The 25,171-nt window shown below is 46.9% G+C and overlaps 1 protein-coding gene across 1 annotated transcript in view; it reads left to right on the forward strand.

Moving 5' to 3' along the window:
* The window catches only part of LOC137535444 (zinc finger protein 208-like), a 195,524-nt gene that overhangs the window by 63,665 nt on the left and 106,688 nt on the right, over window positions 1-25,171 (forward strand). Inside the window, exon 11 of the mRNA XM_068257272.1 lies at window positions 20,810-20,815. Coding sequence (XP_068113373.1) covers window positions 20,810-20,815 — 6 coding nt within the window. The remainder of the gene's footprint in view (window positions 1-20,809; window positions 20,816-25,171) is intronic.

Here is a 25,171-nt window from a genome sequence, read left to right on the forward strand (position 1 = left end):
TGCACCCCTCTGCTCCGGCCGGCATCTCTGCTCCTACTGACGCTCAGTTCCGGGTCGCAGCTTGATGACGTCATCAAGCTGGGACTCGGTGCTGGTGTCTGAAGGAGCAGAGATGCTGGCAAGAGCGATGGAGAGCGCCGAAGGGAACGGCATGGAGGTGAGTGGATCCCCTTCTTTCCCCCCTACCATCAAATTGATCACTACGATCCGGCAGCGATCGTAGTGATTATCAGCCTTACGCGATGGCTGCTGATCACTGAGGGGAGATGCCAGCTGTCATATGACAGCTTAATCTCCCCTCTCCAGCGCGCACGACTGCGTCAGGATGGTTTGTTAGCGCGGACGTTGAATCATCATCCAGTCAGGACAGTAGCACCACATGCTGGACATAGATTCAACGTACCTTGGTCCCCGAAAATTTAAGCTTAAAGAACAAACTGCATAGTGATAGTAACAAAGGTGGAAATGGAGGAATTATACAAGTATGCCAGATATTTCAAGTATTTAAACAATTTATTCACAGTGTTAATTATTGTAGGTAGGATTCAGCGTTTAACAAGTTTATGGCAGATGGGGAAAAAGCTGGTTTTCAGTCTGTTTGTGTGTATGCAGATTGATGCAAACGTCTACCTGATGGAAGGAGCTCATACAAGGCGTTTCCGGGGTAAGCGTTGCACTTGATAATGATTTTGGCCCGCCTCATACAGCGAGTCTTATACAGTTATCCAGAAGTCTCAGCATCCAGAAGGAAAAATTATGACCTTGCAGGATGCATAAATCTTGTTGTACAGTTCTTTATGCAGTAATAAACCTCTGTTATATTAAGTTAAGTAGTTTGTTTTAAATTACTGTATTTCAACATTAATACTGAGTTTGGTATACAGTGTGGGGTATAGTACTGTGGTTTTTTTTTTAGCTAGGCCTATTTTTGACATTGACCCTCAAGCAACCAGAAACTACACTTATCCGGCATTTGCCAATCCCCGTCAGTGCCGGATAATGGGGGTTTTACTCCACAAGAGTTCCAGTGATGGTAGTTCAGTGCTGATAATGACTTCTGCTGGTATCACAGCTGGGTGCAGGGCTTCTCTGGCAGCCTTGGTGCAGCTGGTGTACCAGGCTGGCATGCAGTTGGTCAGACCGCTTTCTATAGTGCATCTGTAGTAATTAACCAGCAGCTTCTGTGGAAGGTTAGCGCTCCTTAGTTTTCTCATAAAGTAGAGGCACTGTTGTGCTTTGCCAGTTACAGCTAAAGCATTGTCAGCCCAGGAGTGGACTATTGCACTGGCCACAGGGCATCTGGGTGTCACTGCAGTACATTGAGGCTCGGGTCTCTTCTGCTTTACACCTCAGCGGTAGCAGAGACTATAAAATCCAGGGGCATCTATGTGGACACCATTACACTGCAACGCACCTGCTGCATTGTGACATCACATAGGTGGTGCATTGCAGTGTGGCAAACCTCGGCTGTTATGCTACAAAGACCCACTGTGACCAGAGCCTTACTGTATACTGTAAGCAGATCTATACATGTAATGGTATGTGTGCCACATTCTGCACACTCACTTGCTTCAGCTCAGCAGACAATGCACAGAAATGCATGTATAGTTGTGGCTGTGCGAGGAAAGATCCCCCCTCCCCATCCAGAGCGGAGCAGTATGCATGGCAGACCTCTGTGTACCCCCCATGTGCGGAGTGATGTTGGCCCATCTTGTGTTGTTAGCCATGACATATATTGATAGCAATGGCAGACCTCTGTGTGTCCCCCTCCCCTGTGCATAATGTGCTGTACCAGATACTGACGTGATTGTGCCGCCCGTGAGTCTACCAGCCACTGCAATATATGTAGTTAGGCTGAGCAGTAATGGCTGCGTGTCCCCGCTATGTGCACTGTGTCCTGTATTGTGTGCAGCTGATTACAGTAATGCCCATTAGATAAAGGCTTACCACCATGCTGCTGCCCACCAGAACAGAATGTAAGGCAGACAGATCCTCTGTGTCCCTGCACCCCGAGTGTCCCCGGCATAGGCAGAGCGCTGTGTGCTTCTTTTGCTGACAGAGCTCAACATGAGCATTCCTCCGTAGCTTGTCAGTGCACATCCTCTGTAGCTTGTCCATTGCGCATCCTCTGTAGCCTGTCAGTTGGGCACCTTCCATAGCTTGTCAGTTGTGCATCATCCGTAGCTTGTCAGTTGCGCACCTTCCGTAGCTTGTCAGTTGCGCACCTTCCGTAGCTTGTCAGTTGCGCACCTTCCGTAGCTTGTCAGTTGCGCACCTTCCGTAGCTTGTCAGTTGCGCACCTTCCGTAGCTTGTCAGTTGCGCACCTTCCGTAGCTTGTCAGTTGCGCACCTTCCGTAGCTTGTCAGTTGCGCACCTTCCGTAGCTTGTCAGTTGCGCACCTTCCGTAGCTTGTCAGTTGCGCACCTTCCGTAGCTTGTCAGTTGTGCATCCTCCATAGCTTGTCAGTAGCACTCTCTCTTTGCTACCATTAGTTGAGGCAATTGGAAGCCCCAACTAACTGGCATGCCTGAGGGATAATGGGGACTTTGTTTTTAGGGTGTTTGCAGTCTCTTAAATACTTACTGAGCCTCCAGTGACGTCTAGCAGTCTTCCTCTTGCTCCTAGCTGCTTCCAGCGTCCGTGCACACAAGTCTGCATGTCACGTGACCCGATGCCGGTCAGATGACACGCTGGCTTCCATGCACAGGGGAAGCTGGAAAGCCACTAGGAGCAAGAGGAAGGCTGCAAGACATAGCTGGAGGCTCGGGGAATATTTGGGGAGGAGGTTGTGCTTTTTAGGCCGGTTGCTCAAGCAACAGGTAAGCACATGTATCCCACTTCAGGTGATCCCCGCTGGTGCCGGAAACTGGGGACTGTGCTGTGTGTGCATCTGCAGCAATTACCCCTAATAATCTGATCATTTATAATGTCACAATTTGGAGAATGTATGAAGTAAAATTAAAGGACATCTGTAACAAGGTGGATATGGAGGCTGCCATATTTATTTCCTTCTAAGCAATACCAGTTGCCTGGCTATTCTGCTGATCCTTTGCCTCTAATACTTTCAGCCATAGACACTGAACAAGCATGCAGCAGATCAGGTGTTTCTGACATTATTGTCAGATCTGACTGGATTAGCTGCATGCTTGTTTCTGGTGTTATTCAGACACTACTGCAGCCACATAGATCATCAGGGCTGCAAGGGAATGGGTATTGTTTAAAAGGAAGTAAATATGGCAGCCTCCATATTCTTCTCATTACACTTGTCCTTTAACTAATAATTGTCACCCATCACCAAAATCCCCTATAAAGCCACCATTTGTGAACAATTTATTATGAAAGGCCTAGCAGGCTAGCTTATTATTATCATTTAGCTGAGAGACTGACCACCTTCCACAGTGATCCCAACATCCAAGAGAGGAGATCTGCATTTATTCTTGGTGACTTTATTGGCTATAAGCAAGGGCAGGGCTCTCTCACCCTTTTATGTCTAGGAATGTACCATATGTTTTGGACTATAAGATGCTCCTGACCATAAGATGCACCGAGGTTTAGGGGACAAAAACTAGGAGAAAAAAAATATACTAAGCTTGGTGCATCCATGGTGAAGGGGTATCTTGTGGATTATGCCCCCTTGTACCTCTTGTGTCTCTCTGTGCTCACCTCTGTCCTCCTCTGTCCCCCTTGTGTCTGCCTCTGTCCTTCCTGTGTCCTCCTCTACGCCCCTTTGTGTCCCCGTGTCCTCCTTGTGTCGTCCTCTGCATGGGCACAGTACAGGGAGTCTCTGCCATTGCGGCGGGTTAGAGGTTTGTATTGGCAGCGTTCACAAGTCAGGAACTCACTACATTTAGACTATAAGACGCATTGACCTTCCCCTCCCCCCTGTTTTGGGGGAGAAAAGGTGAGTCTTATAGTTCAAAATATACAGTATTATACATTTTATTCATTATGTAACCATTGTCACTGTAATTACCAGGTCTGTATTTTGTATTGATTCTGTGTTTTGTTACCAATTCTGTGTTTTGTTTCCAGTTTTGTATATATTGGTGTTTTACACCATTTGTCTGTATTATTATGTACTCCATGTTTGTTTCTTACTTTACTTAATAAATCAATAATAATAAACAAGACTGCACTATTTTAAAGTCATTATACAAACATAACACTAAACTGGAGGTGATATTTCACCATGATCAAGGAGCTCTATAAGAGGTGGAACACAAATACAATCAGGTGAGTTCCAGTCTGACCTGGTGGGAAAGGTTTCCATGTTCCAGGGATCCTCAGACTGGGCCCCTGCAGCTTACAACTTCTTTTCTGCACCCCCTGATGGTCATGATGGAGATTACACTCATATGCATCATTACACAGGTGAGTTTGTGTTTAAAACTACTCAAACAAATGCACATGGTTAGAAGGTTAGTGGATGATACAGTCTTATAGGGCAATAGTTCTGGAATAAGCTATCTGTATATATATATATATATATATATATATATATATATATATATATATAAAATTGGATGTATGATTGTGTGTATGTATGTGCCGCGATCATTTGAAAAATGGCTTGACCGATTTGAACGAAACTTGGTATACAGATCCCTTACTACCTGGGATGATATGTTCTGGGGGTCTCGCGTCCCCCCGACACACCTGCAGCAGATCAGGTGTTTCTGACAGTATTGTCACATCTGACAGGATTAGCTGCATGCTTGTTTCTGGTGCAATTCAGACACTACTGCAGCCAAATAGATCAGCCGGGCTGCCTGGCAACTGTTATTGTTTAAAAGGAAATAAAGATGGCAGCTTCCATATTCTTCTCATTACACTTGTCCTTTAACTAATAATTGTCGCCCATCACCAACAATCCCCTATAAAGTCACCATTTTTGAACTATTTATTATGAAAGGCCTAGCAGGCTAGCTTATTATTATCATTTAGCTGAGAGACTGACCACCTTCCACAGTGATCCTAACATCCAAGAGAGGAGATCTGCATTTATTCTTGGTGACTTTATTGGCTATAAGCAAGGGCAGGGCTCTCTCACCCTTTTATGTCTAGAAATTTATTATACATTTTATTCATTATGTAACAATTGTCACTGTAATTACCAGGTCTGTATTTTGTATTGATTCTGTGTTTTGTTACCAGTTCTGTATTTTGTATATTGGTGTTGTACACCATTTGTCTGTATTATTATGTACCCCATGCTTGTTTCTTACTTTACTTAATAAAGCAATAATAATAAACAAGACAGCAGTTTTTTAAAGTTGTTAGACAAACATAACACTAAACTGGAGGTGATATTCCACCATGATCAAGGAGCTCTATAAGAGGTGGAACACAAATACAATCAGGTGAGTTCCAGTCTGACCTGGTGGGAAAGGTTTCCATGTTCCAGGGATCCTCAGACTGGGCCTCTGAGGCTTACAACTTCTTTTCTGCACCCCCTGATGGTCATGATGGAGATTACACTCATATGCATCATTACACAGGTGAGTTTGTGTTTAAAACTACTCAAACAAATCCACATGGTTAGAAGGTTAGCATATAATGGTATGGTTAGCTTTAACATATAAAGGTTAGTTTTTTTTCTCAAACTTCAGGAAGTAAATATGAAGAGGAGCTGGTTGTTTAAATGTGTTTTTTTTTTTTTTTAAAGACTCCTGTCACTGGTTCTCTGCTGTGTCAATAAAATCAAGTTTCCCTTTTCCATGAGAATGCAAGTGTGCAAGTGACACGCATGTGACACGAATGCTGCTGAGCAGATGGGTGGCATCAGCCTAGAAGTTAGGGCATCACAGAAAGCCAGGATAAAGGAGGCCGAGAGGTCTTGTGCTCTCTCTCTCTCTCCCCCGGTGCTCAAACACCTAATTAAGGGAGAGTGTGTGAGCATGGAAAGGTGACACATATCAAGGAAAACACACTCATATGGGCTGTCTAAGCAAAGGTGGAGCCTAAAGATTAAATATAAATACAAACATAGGTAAGAATTCTGCATATATCTTCTCGGGGGATTTTAAGTATCTGCAGAGTTCTTGCCATGTAAATCCCTCAGAAAACTGTATTCAGAGTTCTCCCTTAAGATTTATTCTAGAGAAACATAAGTCTGATCATTCTAGTACATCATGCTTTGTGGAAGGCCATGGAGCTTTATCTTCTCAAATCTACACACAGCCCGGCACTGTCCAGCACTAGAAGTGTAAACAAATCACAACATGAAAATAAACACAAGTTTCCCAGAATCCGGATGAACTCCAATTATGGCCCAGAGTTACTGGACCTGTGTAGTAGGTATGCTGCCCATCACATTCTCATGGAAGCCAATAAAAGCTCCTGATGTGATGGACAGCTGGCCCTCACTCACAGCCCACCCATTGTTAAGCTGGAGAGTTTTCTGTATATAAAATGTAGCCGTGATTTATAGGTAGGGGAGAATGGTATTCGCTTGACAGCTACTTAAATCTGATGGACGTTCTGCTTATCTGTATTTTATGACTTGCTGCTTCTGTAACCAAGGCTGAGCAGTGCATTGTGACCTAGGCAATACAACTCTAATGGCCTCAGAGTGTCTCTGGTCTGTGTATACAGCTGCAGCTGTGTGATGGTCCAGCTGATACATGAGTAAGTGCAGTCTCCTCAGATGATCGCTGGTGCCGTGATTACCAAGGGCAACCACCTAATCAGTTTTTATCAGAAATATCCCCCTCCCTCTGAAAAAAGTACTACAAAAACTACAATGGGGACACGAGGAAAGCACAATGCAGTCAAAAGTACAATGAAAATCTTGAAAGCACACCAGAGATGATTTGCTCCTCCCATTATTCTACATCCAAGCTGTCACCCGTCCAGTCACCTGATTCCAGGATACTTTCCATAAGCTCAGTAATGGTGGAGGGAGGAGAGGACTTCCATGTCCCGGCTACCAGTCTGTCAGCTGCTGGGAGGAGGGGCGTGGCCAGAAGAGAGTGGAGAGGTATTAAGGGATTAATGTGAGATGCAAGTCTCTGTATAAACCTGTGATCCTAGCCTAATACAGGCTCTATACTGGCTCCACTGGCCGTGTTACAGTATTTACAGATGAGGCTCCCGGTCATTGCCCCAATAATGGAGTGTTGATATGGGCCTAGTACATGTGGGTGTAAGCATCATTAGCCACCCGATACTATAACCAGGTAAGGTGTTTATTATGGTTAGGGTCCCCTGCTGGCCGCTTTGTAATTAACACATCTGGAAGGGCTGGGGTGTGCAGCCTGGATAGCAGCCCCAATATGTTCATTGGTTTTCTACAAAGTATGACTATGATTATTGTAGTGATTAGGTTGTGATCTCCGCTGAGGACAGTCAGTGACATGACTATGTGCTCTGTAATGTGCTGCAGACTATGTCAATGCTATTTACATATATAGTAATAATATGGTAGGACATTAGACTATGACTATGGTAGGAGCTCCTCTGAGGACAGTCAGTGACATGGCTATGTGCTTTGTAGTGTTGGGCGAACAGTGTTCGCCACTGTTCGGGTTCTGCAGAACATCACCCTGTTCGGGTGATGTTCGAGTTCGGCCAAACACCTGATGGTGTTCGGCCCAACCGTTCGGCCACATGGCCGAACTAAGAGCGCATGGCCGAACGTTCCCCGAACATTCGGCTAGCGCTGTGATTGGCCGAACGGGTCACGTGGTTCGGACCCGAACGCGCTCTAATTGGCCGAACGGTCACGTGGTTCGGGTAAATAAATACCCGAACCACGTCATATCTCCACCATTTGTCTGTGGGTTTAGCTTTGGGTAGGCAGGCAGGGTAGTTCTCTCTCCAGCCAGGCTAGCCAGGGTCCCCCCAGTCATTGTGTCGCTGCTGGAAACAGTAGTACACCGCTCGCTCAGCCACACTATATAGCATTGTGTTTACTTACTGCCACTCTGTGTACCTCGCTCAGCCACACTATATAGCATTGTGTTTACTGCCACTCTGTGTCTGCTGGGAATAGTAGTACACCGCTCGCTCAGCCACACTATATAGCATTGTGTTTACTGCCACTCTGTGTACCTCGCTCAGCCAGACTATATAGCATTGTGTTTACTGCCACTTTGTGTCTGCTGGGAATAGTAGTACACCGCTCGCTCAGCCACACTATATAGCATTGTGTTTACTGCCACTCTGTGTACACGGCTCAGCCACACTATATAGCATTGTGTTTACTGACACTCTGTGTACACGGCTCAGCCACACTATATAGCATTGTGTTTACTGACACTCTGTGTCTGCTGGGAACAGTAGTACACCGCTCGCTCAGCCACACTATATAGCATTGTGTTTACTGCCACTCTGTGTACACGGCTCAGCCACATAGTTACATAGTTATTTTGGTTGAAAAAAGACATATGTCCATCGAGTTCAACCAGTACAAAGTACAACACCAGCCTGCTCCCTCACATATCCCTGTTGATCCAGAGGAAGGCGAAAAAACCCTTACAAGGCAAGGTCCAATTAGCCCCTAAAGGGAAAAATTCCTTCCCGACTCCAGATGGCAATCAGATAAAATCCCTGGATCAATATCATTAGGCATTACCTAGTAATTGTAGCCATGGATGTCTTTCAACGCAAGGAAAGCATCTAAGCCCCCTTTAAATGCAGGTATAGAGTTTGCCATAACGACTTCCTGTGGCAATGCATTCCACATCTTAATCACTCTAACTGTAAAGAACCCTTTCCTAAATAAATGGCTAAAACGTTTTTCCTCCATGCGCAGATCATGTCCTCTAGTCCTTTGAGAAGGCCTAGGGACAAAAAGCTCATCTGCCAAGGTATTATATTGCCCTCTGATGTATTTATACATGTTAATTAGATCCCCTCTAAGGCGTCTTTTCTCTAGACTAAATAAACCCAGTTTATCTAACCTTTCTCGATAATTGAGACCTTCCATCCCACGCATCAATTTTGTTGCTCGTCTCTGCACCTGCTCTAAAACTGCAATATCTTTTTTGTAATGTGGTGCCCAGAACTGAATTCCATATTCCAGATGTGGCCTTACTAGAGAGTTAAACAGGGGCAATATTATGCTAGCATCTCGAGTTTTTATTTCCCTTTTAATGCATCCCAAAATTTTGTTAGCTTTAGCTGCAGCTGCTTGGCATTGAGTACGATTATTTAACTTGTTGTCAATGAGTACTCCTAAGTCCTTCTCCAAGTTTGATGTCCCCAACTGTATCCCATTTATTTTGTATGGTGCTAGACCATTAGTACGTCCAAAATGCATGACCTTACATTTGTCAACATTGAATTTCATCTGCCATGTATGTGCCCATATAGCCATCCTATCCAGATCCTGTTGCAATATGACACTATCTTCCTGAGAGTTGATGATTCTGCACAATTTTGTATCATCTGCAAAAATAGCAACATTGCTCACTACTGCATCTACTAGGTCATTAATAAATAAATTGAAGAGCACTGGACCCAGAACAGACCCCTGTGGGACCCCACTGCTAACAGTCTCCCATTTTGAGTACGATCCATTGACCACAACTCTTTGTTTTCTGTCCATTAGCCAGTTCCCTATCCATGAACACAGACTCTTCCCTAGTCCTTGCATCCTCAACTTTTGCACCAGACTTTTGTGGGGAACAGTGTCGAAGGCCTTTGCAAAGTCCAAGTATATCACATCTACAGCATTCCCAATATCCATATTAGCATTCACTACCTCATAAAAGCTGAGCATGTTAGTCAAACAGGACCTGTCTTTAGTAAACTCATGTTGATGCTGAGAAATAAGATTATTTTCTACTATGAAGTCATGTATAGTATCTCTTAGTAACCCCTCAAATAGTTTGCATACAACTGATGTTAAACTTACAGGTCTATAATTTCCTGGATCAGATTTTTTGCCCTTCTTAAATAATGGGAAAACGTGGGCTGTACGCCAATCCACTGGGACTCTGCCAGTTGCAAGAGAGTCACAAAAGATAAGATAAAGGGGTTTATCTATAACTGAACTTAATTCCCTTAGGACCCGAGGATGCATGTCATCCGGGCCAGGTGCCTTGTCTATTTTTAATTTATTTAGTCTTGCCTTCACTTCTTCCTGCGTTAAGTATTTAATATTACAGTTAGAAGATTGAGACTCTTCCGCCTCTGTAGTTTGCAACAGTGCTGTTTCTTTTGTGAAGACAGAAGCAAAGAAAGCATTTAATAACTCTGCCTTACCTTGGTCATCCACCATTGAGTTCCCATCCTCATCCTTTAGGAGTCCTATACATTCAACCTTTCTTTTTTTAGAGTTAATGTACTTGTAAAACTTTTTTGGGTTAGATTTGATATCCTTAGCTATTTGTTTTTCAGCTTCAACCTTTGCCTGCCTAATTTCTTTTTTACAATTTTTATTGCACTCTTTATAATTGCTTAGTGCAGCCTCAGTCCCCTCCTGTTTTAAGACCTTATAGGCATTCTTTTTCCTCTTCATTTTATCTTTAACCTTTCTATTCATCCATAGAGGCCTTTTTTTATTCCTAGACATTTTGTTTCCATATGGGATATACATACTACAGTATTGATTGAGTATAAGTTTAAAAGCTTGCCATTTCCCTTCAGTGTCTTCCCCTTGTAGTACATTATCCCAGTTCACCAAACTTAGTGCCTGCCTAATTTGAGTGAACTTTGCTCTTCTAAAATTCATAGTTTTAGTGGTCCCGCTGCCCCGTGGCCTATCAGTCACCAGCTCAAACGTTATCATGTTGTGATCACTATTTCCCAAATGTTCTTGAACCTGCACATTTGATACATTATCTGGTCTATTAGAAATGATCAGATCCAGTAACGCATTCCCCCTAGTTGGTTCAGTTACCATTTGAGTCAAGTAATTGTCCTGTAGTGCTGCCAGAAATCTGCTGCTTTTACCAGAATGGGTAGCCTCAATACTCCAGTCAATGTCTGGAAAGTTGAAGTCGCCCATAATTATGACCTCATTTTTACCTGCAGCTTTTTCAATCTGCTGTAGTAATCGCAGTTCTGCAGCTTCATTAATAAGAGGTGGCCTGTAGCATACCCCAATAAGCAATTGGCAACTTTTATTTCCACCATGAATATTTACCCAAACGGACTCCACATCTTCGCAATCTTCCTCCATCTCATCGTTGAGGACAGCTGTAAGAGAATTCTTAACAAAGAGACAAACCCCTCCACCTTTTTTCCCTGTTCTATCCCTCCTAAACACATTGTATCCTTTTAAATTAGCTATCCAGTCATGGCTTTCATCCATCCATGTCTCGGTTATTCCCACAATGTCATAGCCTTTGTCATTCAGAATGAACTCTAGTTCGTCTATTTTATTTGCAAGGCTCCGAGCATTGGTTACCATGCACTTTATATTTTTACCACCACATTTACCAATTTTGTTTACATGAAATGGGCTACTTGAATTTTTACCAACCTCCTTAATCTTTACACTGTCCCCACCCCCCTCTCCACCCTCCATAATGATAGGTTCCCACTGTCTTTTTACCTCATCTTGTCTATGTATTGAGACTTTATCCTCCCGCCTCCCCCCAGATCCTAGTTTAAAATCTCCTCCAACCGTTTAGCCATCTTCTCCCCCAATGCAGCTGCACCCTCCCCATTAAGGTGCAGCCCATCCCTGCTGTAGAACCTGTAGCCGACTGCAAAATCTGCCCAGTTCTCCAGGAACCCAAACCCTTCCTTCCTACACCAATTTCTCAGCCACTTATTTAACTCCCTAAGCTCCCTCTGTCTCTCAGATGTAGCACGTGGCACTGGCAGTATTTCAGAAAACACCACCTTGGAGGTCCTTGCTTTAAGTTTATCTCCAAGTACCTGAAAATCATTTTTGAGGACCTTCCATCTCCCACTAACTTTGTCATTGGTGCCAATGTGTACCATGACAGCCGGGTCTTCCCCAGCCCCACCCAGTAATCTGTCAATTCTTTCCGCTACATGCCGAACCCGAGCACCCGGGAGGCAACAGACTGTACGGCATTCGCGGTTTCTTCGACAGATTACCCTATCTGTGCCACACTATATAGCATTGTGTTTACTGCCACTCTGTGTACACCGCTCAGCCACACTATATAGCATTGTGTTTACCGCCACTCTGTGTCTGCTGGGAACAGTAGTACACCGCTCGCTCAGCCACACTATATAGCATTGTGCTTACTGCCACTCTGTGTACACGGCTCAGCCACACTATATAGCATTGTGTTTACTGCCACTCTGTGTACACGGCTCAGCCACACTATATAGCATTGTGTTTACTGCCACTCTGTGTACACCGCTCAGCCACACTATATAGCATTGTGTTTACCGCCACTCTGTGTCTGCTGGGAACAGTAGTACACCGCTCGCTCAGCCACACTATATAGCATTGTGTTTACTGCCACTCTGTGTACACGGCTCAGCCACACTATATAGCATTGTGTTTACTGCCACTCTGTGTACACGGCTCAGCCACACTATATAGCATTGTGTTTACTGCCACTCTGTGTACACCGCTCAGCCACACTATATAGCATTGTGTTTACCGCCACTCTGTGTCTGCTGGGAACAGTAGTACACCGCTCGCTCAGCCACACTATATAGCATTGTGTTTACTGACACTCTGTGTCTGCTGGGAACAGTAGTACACCGCTCGCTCAGCCACACTATATAGCATTGTGTTTACTGACACTCTGTGTACCTTGCTCAGCCACACTATATAGCATTGTGTTTAGTGCCACTCTGTGTCTGCTGGGAACAGTAGTACACCGCTCGCTCAGCCACACTATATAGCATTGTGTTTACTGCCACTCTGTGTACACGGCTCAGCCACACTATATAGCATTGTGTTTACTGCCACTCTGTGTACATGGCTCAGCCACACTATATAGCATTGTGTTTACTGCCACTCTGTGTCTGCTGGGAACAGTAGTACACCGCTCACCCGCCACTGTATAGCATTGTGCTCTGTGTCGCTGCTGGCAATAGTGGTACACCGCTCACCCACCACTGTATAGCATTTCTGTACTGCCACTGTACTGCTGCCAGTCAGCGTGTACTTTAAGGATAAGTGAAATGAGGAAGAAATCCGGTGAAAGAGGGAGGGGCAAGGGAAGAGGTGTTTCCCCTGACGGTTCACGTACAGGCCACAGGGGAGCACCCAAGAAAACCCACTCAATACCGCCCATGTTGTCCAGGACAACAACCCTCACAAATCCAAAAGAACAGGACCAGATAATTACTTGGATGACCTCTCAAGCGTCCAGCAGTGGGTTAAGCAGCACCAGCACATCACGCACGAGGTCCGAGTCCTCAGCCAGTTACAAGGAGCCAGTGGGCACAAAGCTGACACAACCGGCAGCGACACCACGCACACAACTGCCAGATAACCAGTCCGATGAATTTCCTCAGGACACAATGGGGTATTCGCAGGAGCTATTCCCAGGCCAACAAACTTCCACCTTTGAAAGGTCAATGGAGGAACAGCCAGAAATGTTGTGCCCGGATTCACAACCATTAACTGTGGGAAATGCACCGGGCACTGAAATACAAGGCGAGTCCGAGGACTTTGAAAACCAAATCCCAGAGCAAGTTGGGCAGGAGGGGTTGCAATTGCAGGAGGTCGGCCGAGAAGATCTGGAAGACGACGTTGGAGTGAGCTGCGCAGAGGTTGTTCTGGGGAGCTCTACTCCACGGCGGCGGCCCCCCACAATGACATATGACGAGTTTGAGGAGATGGAAGAGGAGGGTATGGGCAATGTGGACATAGACCCAGATTTTGTTTGTGAACGAGAACATCGCCGTTGTAGCAGCAGCACAGATGAGTCTGTTGAAGAACCCACTGCTGCACGAGTTCGCCTTGTGCCACAAGGTAGGCGGCGCGCAATTTCAGGCAACACAAGCGTGGAAGTTCAAGTGAGAGGCAAAAGAGGAGCAAACAGAAATCGCCAGCAAGGCAGGTGCTCCAAAGTCTGGGCTTTCTTTGAAGACTGCATTGAGGATGGTACCATGGCGATTTGCAAGGTGTGCAAGACCCGCCTGAGCAGGGGGAAAAGTATTAACAACCTCTCCACCACCAGCATGAGCCGCCACATGCTATCCAAACATCCCACTCTGTGGGCAAATGCGGCAGGACAGGGTACCATCAACACTGCCTCCCTTGGGGTCACCAGACTCACCACCAGACCCGCCTCAGCAGCAGCAGTAGCCCAGCCATTGCGTGGTTCACAACATTCACAAACATCAGACGACGCTGACACTGTCACTTTCCGGAGTAGTGCTCTGGTCTCCCAGTGTTCATCATCAAACACAACAACCAACAGCCCTTCAGTGTGCAGCCCTACGGTTCAGTTGTCTGTGTCGGAGATGTTTGAGCGCAAGAGGAAATTGCCAGCAAATGACCCCCGGGCCGTGGCAGTAACAGCCAGCATAGCCAAGCTTCTGGCCTGCGAAATGCTGCCATATCGAGTGGTGGAGACAAACAGCTTCAAGGGCATGATGTCAGTGGCCATCCCACGTTACGTGGTTCCCAGCCGCTACCACTTTGCGCGCTCTGCAGTGCCTGAGTTGCATGAGCACGTGGTCAGCAAAATAACCCGAAGCTTGAAGAATGCCGTTGCCTGCAAGGTTCACCTCACCACTGACACCTGGACGAATGCGTTCGGCCAGGGTCAATACATCTCCCTTACCGCGCACTGGGTGAACCTTGTGGAGCCTGGCAGCGATTCCTCACCTGCTACGGCGCGGGTGTTGCCCGCGCCGCAAACAGCTGCACCGCTGTCCCTCCCACTGGATAACAACAGCAGCACCTACCTCTCTGACTCCTTCTCCTCCAACGCATCTCAAAGCTGTACCTCATCCGGAAACGCTAACCCAGCACCAGCAGCAGTAGGATCGTGGAAGCAGTGCAGCACAGCTGTTGGCATGCGTCAGCAAGCATTGCTGAAGCTGATCTGCCTTGGGGATAAGCAGCACACAGGGGAGGAAATTTGGAGGGGAATAAAGGAACAGACGGATTTGTGGCTGGCACCGCTGGACCTGAAACCGGGCATGGTTGTGTGTGATAATGGGAGTAATCTCATTCGCGCTTTAAGGTTGGCTAAGCTGACACACATCCCTTGCCTGGCGCACGTGATGAACCTAGTAGTTCAGCGGTTCCTGAGGACATACCCAGGCATGGCCGATCTTCTGTTGAAGGTGCGACGAGTGGCCAAACATTGTAGAAATTCCAGTACTGCTTCGAGGGCACTCGCCAAGATGCAGGAGCGCTTCAATCTCCCCCACCATCGCTTGCTGTGTGATGTCCCTACGCGCTGGAATTCTACGCTGCACATGCTAGCCTGCTTTTGCGAGCAGAAGAGTGCAGTTGTCCAGTACATGACGGCGCATCCGGACAGCTGCCAAGCTTCTGTGGATCCGATTGGGCCAACATGTTGGACCTCTGCCAAGTCCTCCAAAATTTTGAGCAATCCACGTTGCTTGTGAGCAGTGACAACTCTTCAGTCAGCATTACCATACCACCGCAGTGTTTACTGAAGAGGTCAATGTTGAAAATCAAGGAAACAGCTGCCATGATGCAACTGGGGGAATGTGACGGAGAAAACGATCAGCGTGATGGTACCAACATCAGGCCATCTGCCTCAGGCCCCAGCAGCAGCTATGACGAAGAAGAGGAGGAGGAACAGCTGGAGTTGGAGCAGGAATTTCAGGCCACCACTGACGAGGGCCAGAGCGGTGCACGTTGGACTTCCACAATTCAGCGCGAATGGTCAGCAGAAGCAGACCAGGAAGAAGGTGACAACTTTGATGCATCACAACAATCACAACGCCCACAAGAGGATGATGATGGTTCTGGCAGGACTCTGGCACACATGGCTCAATTCATGCTAGACTGCATTGAACGCGACCCACGCATTGTGCACATTCAGGACAACACCAATTACTGGGTTTATACCCTTCTGGATCCACGGTACAAACACAATGTTCCAAAACTGCTTGAAGAAAGAGTCAGACAGGCCAAAATGGAAGAATATCAGCAGGCCCTTGTGGAGACTTTAGAGAGGAGATTGACATCCTCCCCCTCCTCTAGCCAGTTGTACGCCAACAGACTGACTTCCGCAAACCCAGGACGACCAGGAGGGCAGCAAACAACACAAGCCGCAGCTAGTGCCCAAAAGGGAATGGTATCGGCAGTGTCCTTGGAGTGGGAAAATTTTCTGACACCCATGCAGCAGCCCACAGAACAGCAAGCGTGCGCATCCACCTCCAACACCGATCGCCTGGAGAAGATGGTCAAGGACTACATGTCAGATGGCGTAGCTGTGTTGAACAATCCATCTGCACCCTTCAACTCTTGGGTATCGAAGCTAGACACCTGGCACGAACTGGCAATGTAGGCAATAGAGGTGCTGGCTTGCCCGGCAGCCAGCGTTATGTCGGAACGCTGTTTCAGTGCTGCCGGAGGCATCGTCACAGATCAGCGTATCCGCCTCTCCACAGAAAATGCAGACCGTCTGACTCAAATTAAAATGAATCAATCCTGGATTGGAAACGACTACGCGACACTCCAGGACCCCAACCAAGTAACATGACCAATGAACATCTGGGATGGTTTAGTGTTGCCGGTCCCTTGTTACGGAACCTCTCATCTGTTTTACATTTATGACTGCATGGCGGCAAAAAGCATTGCTGCTATATCCGCACGCTTTTTGTCCTCATGCAAGGCCTGTGTTGTTGTGTCTCAAAAAGCGTGGCCTTCTCCTCCTGCGCCTGCTCCTGTTCCATCACGTGTGCTGCTGCTGGGTTAGCGTTGCCGGTTCCTTGTTACGGAACCTCTCATCTGTATTACATTTATGACTGCATGGCGGCAAAAAGCATTGCTGCTATATCCGCACGCTTTTTGTCCTCATGCAAGGCCTGGGATGTTGTGTCTCAAAAAGCGTGGCCTTCTCCTCCTGCGCCTCCTCCTGTTCCATCACGTGTGCTGCTGCTGCTGCTGGGTTAGCGTTGCCGGTCCCTGTTTAATGAACCTCTCATCTGTATTACATTTATGACTGCATGGCGGCAAAAAGCATTGCTGCTATATCCGCACACTTTTTGTCCTCATGCAAGGCCTGGGATGTTGTGTCTCAAAAAGCGTGGCCTTCTCCTCCTGCGCCTCCTCCTGTTCCATCACGTGTGCTGCTGCTGCTGCTGCTGCTGGGTTAGCGTTGCCGGTCCCTGTTTATTGAACCTCTCATCTGTATTACATTTATGACTGCATGGCGGCAAAAAGCATTGCTGCTATATCCGCACGCTTTTTGTCCTCATGCAAGGCCTGGGATGTTGTGTCTCAAAAAGCGTGGCCTTCTCCTCCTGCGCCTCCTCCTGTTCCATCACGTGTGCTGCTGCTTGGTTAGCGTTTCCGGTCCCTGTTTATTGAACCTCTCATCTGTATTACATTTATGACTGCATGGCGGCAAAAAGCATTGCTATATCCGCACGCTATTTGTCCTCATGCAAGGCCTGGGATGTTGTGTCTCAAAAAGCGTGGCCTTCTCCTCCTGCGCCTCCTCCTGTTCCATCACGTGTGCTGCTGCTGCTGCTGGGTTAGCGTTTCCATTCCCTGTTTATTGAACCTCTCATCTGTATTACATTTATGACTGCATGGCGGCAAAAAGCATTGCTATATCCGCACGCTATTTGTCCTCATGCAAGGCCTGGGATGTTGTGTCTCAAAAAGCGTGGCCTTCTCCCCCTGTGCCTCCTCCTGTTCCATCACGTGTGCTGCTGCTGCTGCTGCTGCTGGGTTAGCGTTGCCGGTCCCTGTTTATTGAACCTCTCATCTGTATTACATTTATGACTGCATGGCGGCAAAAAGCATTGCTATATCCGCACGCTTTTTGTCCTCATGCAAGGCCTGGGATGTTGTGTCTCAAAAAGCGTGGCCTTCTCCTCCTGCGCCTCCTCCTGTTCCATCACGTGTGCTGCTGCTGCTGCTGCTGCTGGGTTAGCGTTTCCGGTCCCTGTTTATTGAACCTCTCATCTGTATTACATTTATGACTGCATGGCGGCAAAAAGCATTGCTATATCCGCACGCTATTTGTCCTCATGCAAGGCCTGGGATGTTGTGTCTCAAAAAGCGTGGCCTTCTCCTCCTGCGTCTCCTCCTGTTCCATCACATGTGGTGCTGCTGCTGCTGCTGCTGGGTTAGCGTTGCCGGTCCCTGTTCATTGAACCTCTCATCTGTATTACATTTATGACTGCATGGCGGCAAAAAGCATTGCTATATCCGCACGCTATTTGTCCTCATGCAAGGCCTGGGATGTTGTGTCTCAAAAAGCGTGGCCTTCTCCTCCTGCGCCTCCTCCTGTTCCATCACGTGTGCTGCTGCTGCTGCTGCTGGGTTAGCGTTGCCGGTCCCTGTTTATTGAACCTCTCATCTGTATTACATTTATGACTGCATGGCGGCAAAAAGCATTGCTATATCCGCACGCTTTTTGTCCTCATGCAAGGCCTGGGTTGTTGTGTCTCAAAAAGCGTGGCCTTCTCCTCCTGCGCCTGCTCCTGTTCCATCACGTGTGCTGCTGCTGGTGCTGGGTTAACGTTACCGGTCCCTTTTCCTGGAACCTCTTCTCTGTATTACATTTATGACTGCATGGCGACAAAAAGCATGTTACCTGTGCAAAGAAACATGACATTTTCCACATTTAAAAGACAGTTTTTCCTTTGAAACTTTACAATCAATTTTCTCAAAAACTATAAGCTCTTTTTCAAATATTTTTTTTCCTCTTGTACCCACTCCCAAGGTGCACATACCCTGCAAATTTGGGGTATGTAGCATGTAAGGAAGCTTTACAAAGCACGAAAGTTCGGGTCCCCATTGACTTCCATTATGTTCGGAGTTCGGCGCGAACACCCGAACATTGCGGCGATGTTTGGCGAACGTTCGCGAACCCGAACATCTAGGTGTTCGCCCATCACTAGTGCTTTGTAACGTGCTGCAGAAGATGTCAGTGCTATATAAATACATAATAATAATATGGTAGGACATTAGACTATGACTATGGTAAGATTAAATTGTGAGCTCCTCTGAGGACAGTCAGTAACATGATTATGTACTCTGTAAAGTGCTGCAGAAGATGTCAGTGCTATATAAATACATAACAATATGGTAGGTGTCAGGCTTTTCTGGTCAACAAAAACAGTTCAGACTGTATGCCCATATGACTGTCCCAGAGCCCAGCCCATAACACCTGCGCAATCTCCTACATAACACAATACTAACAATACCCTGCAGGCAGATGTAGCATACAGTCTGAAAGATAGCTAATCACCAGACAGAACCTGAATACTTGGCAATGCAAATTGGTCACACAATTTAGTCAATCCAGGCAGCAAGCAAAGCATAGTCCAGGTTCAAGGCAAGGTTGGCAACAGGAATCCAGCAGGTATAAGTGTGGCCAGTTCAAGGCAGTGGTCGGCAACAGGAGGTTAATCATGGTCAAGGTACAAGGCAATAGCAACAGGAATCAAGCAAGTGCTACCCAGCAACAAGATAAAGCTAAATGCTATCACAGGCGATGACTGGGGGTGCTCACTAGGTTTAAATACTAGGACTAACCCATCAACATAAAGAAGAATTGAAAACAAACCAATAGTGATCCAGAGAGCATGAGTTACAGCTTACATCGGCGGAGCGCACATTGAGAATGCATCCTCCACCTATCCAATGAGGTCTGAGAGGCCTCCAGAAGTTGGAGCTATAGCCTGGGATGAGAAGCAGCATACCTGACAGTAGGACATTAAACTATAACTATAAAAGAGATTAGATTGTGAGCTCCTCTGAGGACAGTCAGTGGCCGTCGATACTGTGCCAAGCCCGATTCTAACTTCTTTGACCTGCCAGGTAAACTAGCGCTGCAGTATTGTTCAGGAAGCCTTGAGAAGTTCTCGCATTTCTGAGTACTGCCAAAGACTAGCACATCCGTAAGCCCAGAATCATGCGCTCATCTTAGTAAGTACTCAGGGGTGTGAGTTATTGTAGATGTATCTGTAGATGAGGCTGTTGTGTAGCAACTAAAATTGATGATGATGATGACAATAGATTGTTTAGCTTGATGGGCAATCTGTAACTGAGGGGGTGTTCCAAGCACTACCCCATAGAGCAATATTAATCCATGCCATGCACTGAGGAGGATCTGCCAGTCTGTATTCATGTTGGATTATTGAGGCTCTGTAATATTAACAAGCTGACTCATCATTGCATTCCAGCGGTTCTGGAGGTGTGGCTAGCTTACAGGGACAAAAAAAAGAGTGATTTGCATATCCAGCAGTGATGCATTGTGGGAGACATCATATGATCACTCTACTCTGAATAATTTCAAATAGTTTCTGTTTGAAGAAGACACATTTCTTTATTGCTTAACTTTGAGTCTATTTTGGTCCTTGTTATGCCCCTTACACACTACTATGAGTTCTGTTCACCATGAGCTTTATAGGGAATCTGCAACTTTTAGTAAAGGGGATCCCACAAACAGAGGCTGCAGTTAGTCTATTCACCACAAGATGGCGATCACACACAGGAAATGATGTAAGACAGGAAGTGGTGAAACAGCAGAAAGAGAAGTTGCCGGAAGTGGAGAGGACACGTTGTTGGAAGAGGTAATTGTGTGATTCTTGTTATATACTAGCACATATATGGCTGCTGGGCATTGTACAGGATGTATTGCAGTGGGGAGATCAGTACAGACATGGGCAAGTATGAGGATAGTAATAGTATGAATGAGCATAGAGATTGTATGCAGCAATACCTGTATATAGGAGAGATGGGGAAGAGAGCATAGTGTTAGATGGAATGTGAGCAGTCACACAGGGCTTTTCTCCTGTCTGACTCACAGTGCTTGGGAGCTGCAGCCACAGAAGGCACAGTCAGTAGCACCCCCTCCCCTCCTGGGCATTAAGCTGCATAATAAATGTATCACTAAACAGATGCTGCCTCCAGCCAGGATGTGCTCCCTGCTCTGCACCCAGCTCTCTTACATACGGTGACTAGACCTCCCGCTTTAGCAGAGACACGTCCTGGATTTGGGGTCCCCTGTCCCAGGCTGTATGGGGTCCTGAGAAACGTCCCACTTTTTGCTGCGGGATGTCCCGGCCGCAGGACTCTGGCCACCATCCAATGGGCTGTGCTGTGAAAAGTAGGCGCAGCCACCTGGTCAACTTCGCCTCCCCAGCGTGCTTCCCCCTCAGCCCTGCCCTGCCTCCAATTGGCACGGCTGCCCACCACATCAGCCCTGCCCTCCCTCCAATCAGTGCGGCCTAACCGCACGGATCGCTGGGACAGGGAGGTGTTATTTTTGAATAGCCAATCCATACAGGAGAGCCCTTACCGGTGTGCACTGCATCCACTCGCTGGTAAGAGTGGCATATAAGCTTTACAGCAGCCCGTGTCACCAGCACTGTCCCTCAGTGCCCCCTTCCCCACGTGTGTGTCCCTCTCTCCCCCAGCCCTGTCCCTCAACATGTACCCCTCCTCTCCCACTCCCCAGCACCAACTCGTGTACCCCCCTCTCTTCCACCACAGTGTGTCCTTCCCTACCCCAGCACTGTCCCTCTTTGGCTATCATTCATAAAACATTTCCGCATGCGGAAATGCTGAAAACCGCCGACTTTACCGACCACTAAGCAAAATCTTCATTTATAAAGGCTCTTTCCGCATGAAAAGCTAACATTCCCGTGCAGAGCAATAAATTTCCGCCTTGTGTAGTGATTTTCTAGATTTATCTAGAAAAAGTAAGAAAATGTCCATTCATAAAGATTAGAGCACAGCGATATGCGGACGGGGATTACCGCTCCCTCGGCAGTAACGATAAGCATGCGGAATACATGTAACTAAATGGGACAGACCTCCTAAGCAGCAGCAGAGAGAGCAGAGCACAGAGGGACTCAGGCAGCTTCTCTGTTTCCGCAAGCCTACCGACAGCCTTTTCCAGAAAATCTCTGCACTTGTATCGCAACAGGCAAACTTTTTATGAATGACCACCCAGAAATCTAAAATACCGACAGCGGTGTTTTCCCGCACTGAATCTCCTTACCGACAGCACTTTTATGAATGATAGCCAATGTGTATGTGTCTCCCTCTTCTCTCCAGTGTGGTGACCCCCCCTCCCCCCCAGCATTGTCCCTCAGTGTGTGTTCCTCTGCTGCCCTTCTTGCAACCCCTCCCCCCCCCCACGAACCCTCTTGTGTGTGATCTTCTCCTTCCTCCCCACCCAGTCAGTGTTACCCTCTTCCCCACCTCCCCTTCCAGTCAGTCACCCTCCTCCCCTCCATTCAGTGTATTCCAAGTGTGTGTGTGTGTGTGTGGGGGGGGGAAGTAACATTTACTTAATTTTAACGTGTGGGGGGTAATGTTTGCCCATTTGCTGCATTTCATGTGTCTGGAAGTAATGCTTGCCTCATTGTATATGTTGCGGGGAAAGTTTGCTGCATTTCATTTGACGGAGGAAACGGTTGTTGCATATCATGTGTCGGAGGTAATGGTTCTTGCACTTTTGATATGTCAGAGGTCATGGTTCTTGTATTTCATGTGTCGGGAAAACAATTATTGCATTTCATGTGTGGGAGGAAACGGTTAGGGTTGATGGTGATAGTTGGCTGCATTTGCTACTTTGGGGTTATTGTTGCAGAATTTGGCATTTTGGGGGATTATTATTACTAAATGATATGCTTATAAATAGCATCATGCAGTTTCTGCAGCTTTATCATCTGCACATCAATGATGCAAATCTCCCATTTCATCACATTATGTCAAAAACGCCTCTTTCTTATGTGTTTGGGGAACGTTGTCCCCAAAAAAGAAATGCTCCTACTTTTACTGCCTGATGAAGCAGGGTCACACCTGTGAAACGCGTAGCACAATAACTGGGAATGTGTAAATACAATTTTCTGTGACTGTTCAGATCAGCAGTTCTGTGTGTCTGCTTGGAGGAGGTAAGTCCACCACTACCTGCTCTATACAGATATATTTGTAAGATTTTTAGTCCTTTTTATCCTGTTGGCGCCTCTGTTTGTTCTTGTACAATATCTGAGTCCACCCTTGGTGGAGGGGTGTAACTCCTTTTTCTTTATCTATGGAGAGCGACTTCTTAATCCTGAGTGGGGACAGGTCTAATCTCCCCACCTGCATTTACAGTGGTTACCTTTGTGGTGACCCGGGTGTGTGAGTATTCTTTTACTTACTCTGCATATTCATCCTTTGCCAGTACTTACTACACTATATTGGCTCTCTGTGTCCTCTTCTTGTAATGACCCTTAGGGTCACTTGCCTAACTTTTGTGAGGAAACTCTGGCTCGCTGCCTCGCTGTTACAGTATAGTTGGCTCCGCCCATGTGATGTCATGGCCACACCCATTTTTTGGCATGGAGCATGCCGAACGTAACACACACCCTAGCCAGGCAACTGGTATTGCTTAAAGTGAATGGGAACCACATTTAAAAAGAATGAAGCAAATACTTACCTAAGGAGAGGGAAGGCTCTGGGTCATATAGAGCCTTCCGTCTCCTCTCTCGGTGCCCTCTATCCTGTGCTGGCTTCCCCCCATTTCAATCCCCCGCTGAAAGGGTATTTGGAAGTCTTCGGGAGCCGTGTCCTCCTGAAGACGTGCGGCTCCATACTGCACAGGCGTGAGCGTGCAAGAGAGCGTGCTTGCGCAGGCGCAGTACAGGGTCGCCCTTCTTCAGGAGCACTCGGGTTCCCTGAAGACTTCTGAAGCCTCCTTCGGCCGGATAAAGCAGTATTTGACTAATTTAGTCAACTACTGCTACCGGGTGAGCCAGCACTGGAACGAGGGGACCAGGAGAGGAGCGGGGAGGCTCTATAGGACCCAGAGCCTTCCACCGCCTTGGGTAAGTATCTGTCTCATTTTTTTAAATGCGGTTCCCATTCACTTTAAAAGGAGATAAATATGACAGCCTCCATATCCCTCTCACTACAGTTGTCCTTTAATACAATAAATCCGCCAGGGGGCAGCTCAGCACTTTTTTGTAAATTTTTTTTTTAAAGCATGTAGCTAGCCTTCAAGCCGCCGGCGCTTTTACCCTGCAGGGAATCCCGTTCTGAACGGGATTCCCTGTATGGGCTTCCCTGTCGTCATAGCAATCACGATCACGATGATGTCACCGACGTCGTGACGTCAGCGGGTGTTCCGATTCACCCCTCAGCGCTGCCTGGCACTGATTGGCCAGGCAGCGAAAGGGGTCGGAGGGGGGGGGGGGTGCGGCGCGTTGGATAGCGGCGAATCGGCGGGTAGCGGCGGTGATCGTTATGCACACGCAGCTAGCAAAGTGGTAGCTTCGTGTAGCAAAAAATAAATGATGTAAATTGGCCCAGCAGGGCCTGAGCGGCACCCTCCGGCGGCTTACCCCGTGTCATACACGGGGTTACCGCCAAGGAGGTTAAGGCTTTGTGGTTGGTGTCCCCCTCATCTCTTCTATTACACGTGAGCACTTTACTTGTCATTCTTTATTGCTGCTATTGCACGGTGCACGTTACATTATAGACATTTATCTCCACCATTATTGCTATTTACCCCTTCTGGGGCGGCTTGTGACACTTGTTCACCTGATTTGCTGATTTTATGCTGGAATTTCTCCCTTGCATATTTTGATTTGTCATTCATTTAGCATTATTCATTTTCTTGTTATGTTTATCACGTGTGATTTGTTTACATTGCAAATATAACACTTTGGATGAAGAGAACCTGTGATTTTGTATTTCGATTATTGATTTAGGACACCACTCATTTCACCTTTCCTGTTTTTTCATTGCTTTTAATTGGATCGGATTAGGGCTGCACGATTTTAGGGAAAAATCGAAATTGCGATTTTTCTCTCAGAAATTGCAATTTCGATTTTTCCCCGATTTTTTTTTTTTTCAAATGCTGGGGGGGGGTCTGCACTGCCCGGTCCGCTGTCTGTAATACTTTGCTTCTGGCCCCGCTGTGCGCGGATTGCCCAGAAGCAGTGAATATGTATAAGTGTTGATGAGCGGGGGTGGGGCGGATCCACTCCAGCGAGCGGCCAGGCACATACAGCATTACCAATCACTGGCTAGCGATGGAATGACGGCAGTGGTAGGCGGAGCTGTATGCTCTGTACAGCTCCGCCTACCGCTGCCGTCATTTCATCGCTAGCCAGTGA

The sequence above is a fragment of the Hyperolius riggenbachi genome, chromosome 10, assembly GCF_040937935.1.
Source record: "Hyperolius riggenbachi isolate aHypRig1 chromosome 10, aHypRig1.pri, whole genome shotgun sequence".
Classification (NCBI taxonomy): Eukaryota; Metazoa; Chordata; class Amphibia; order Anura; family Hyperoliidae; genus Hyperolius; species Hyperolius riggenbachi.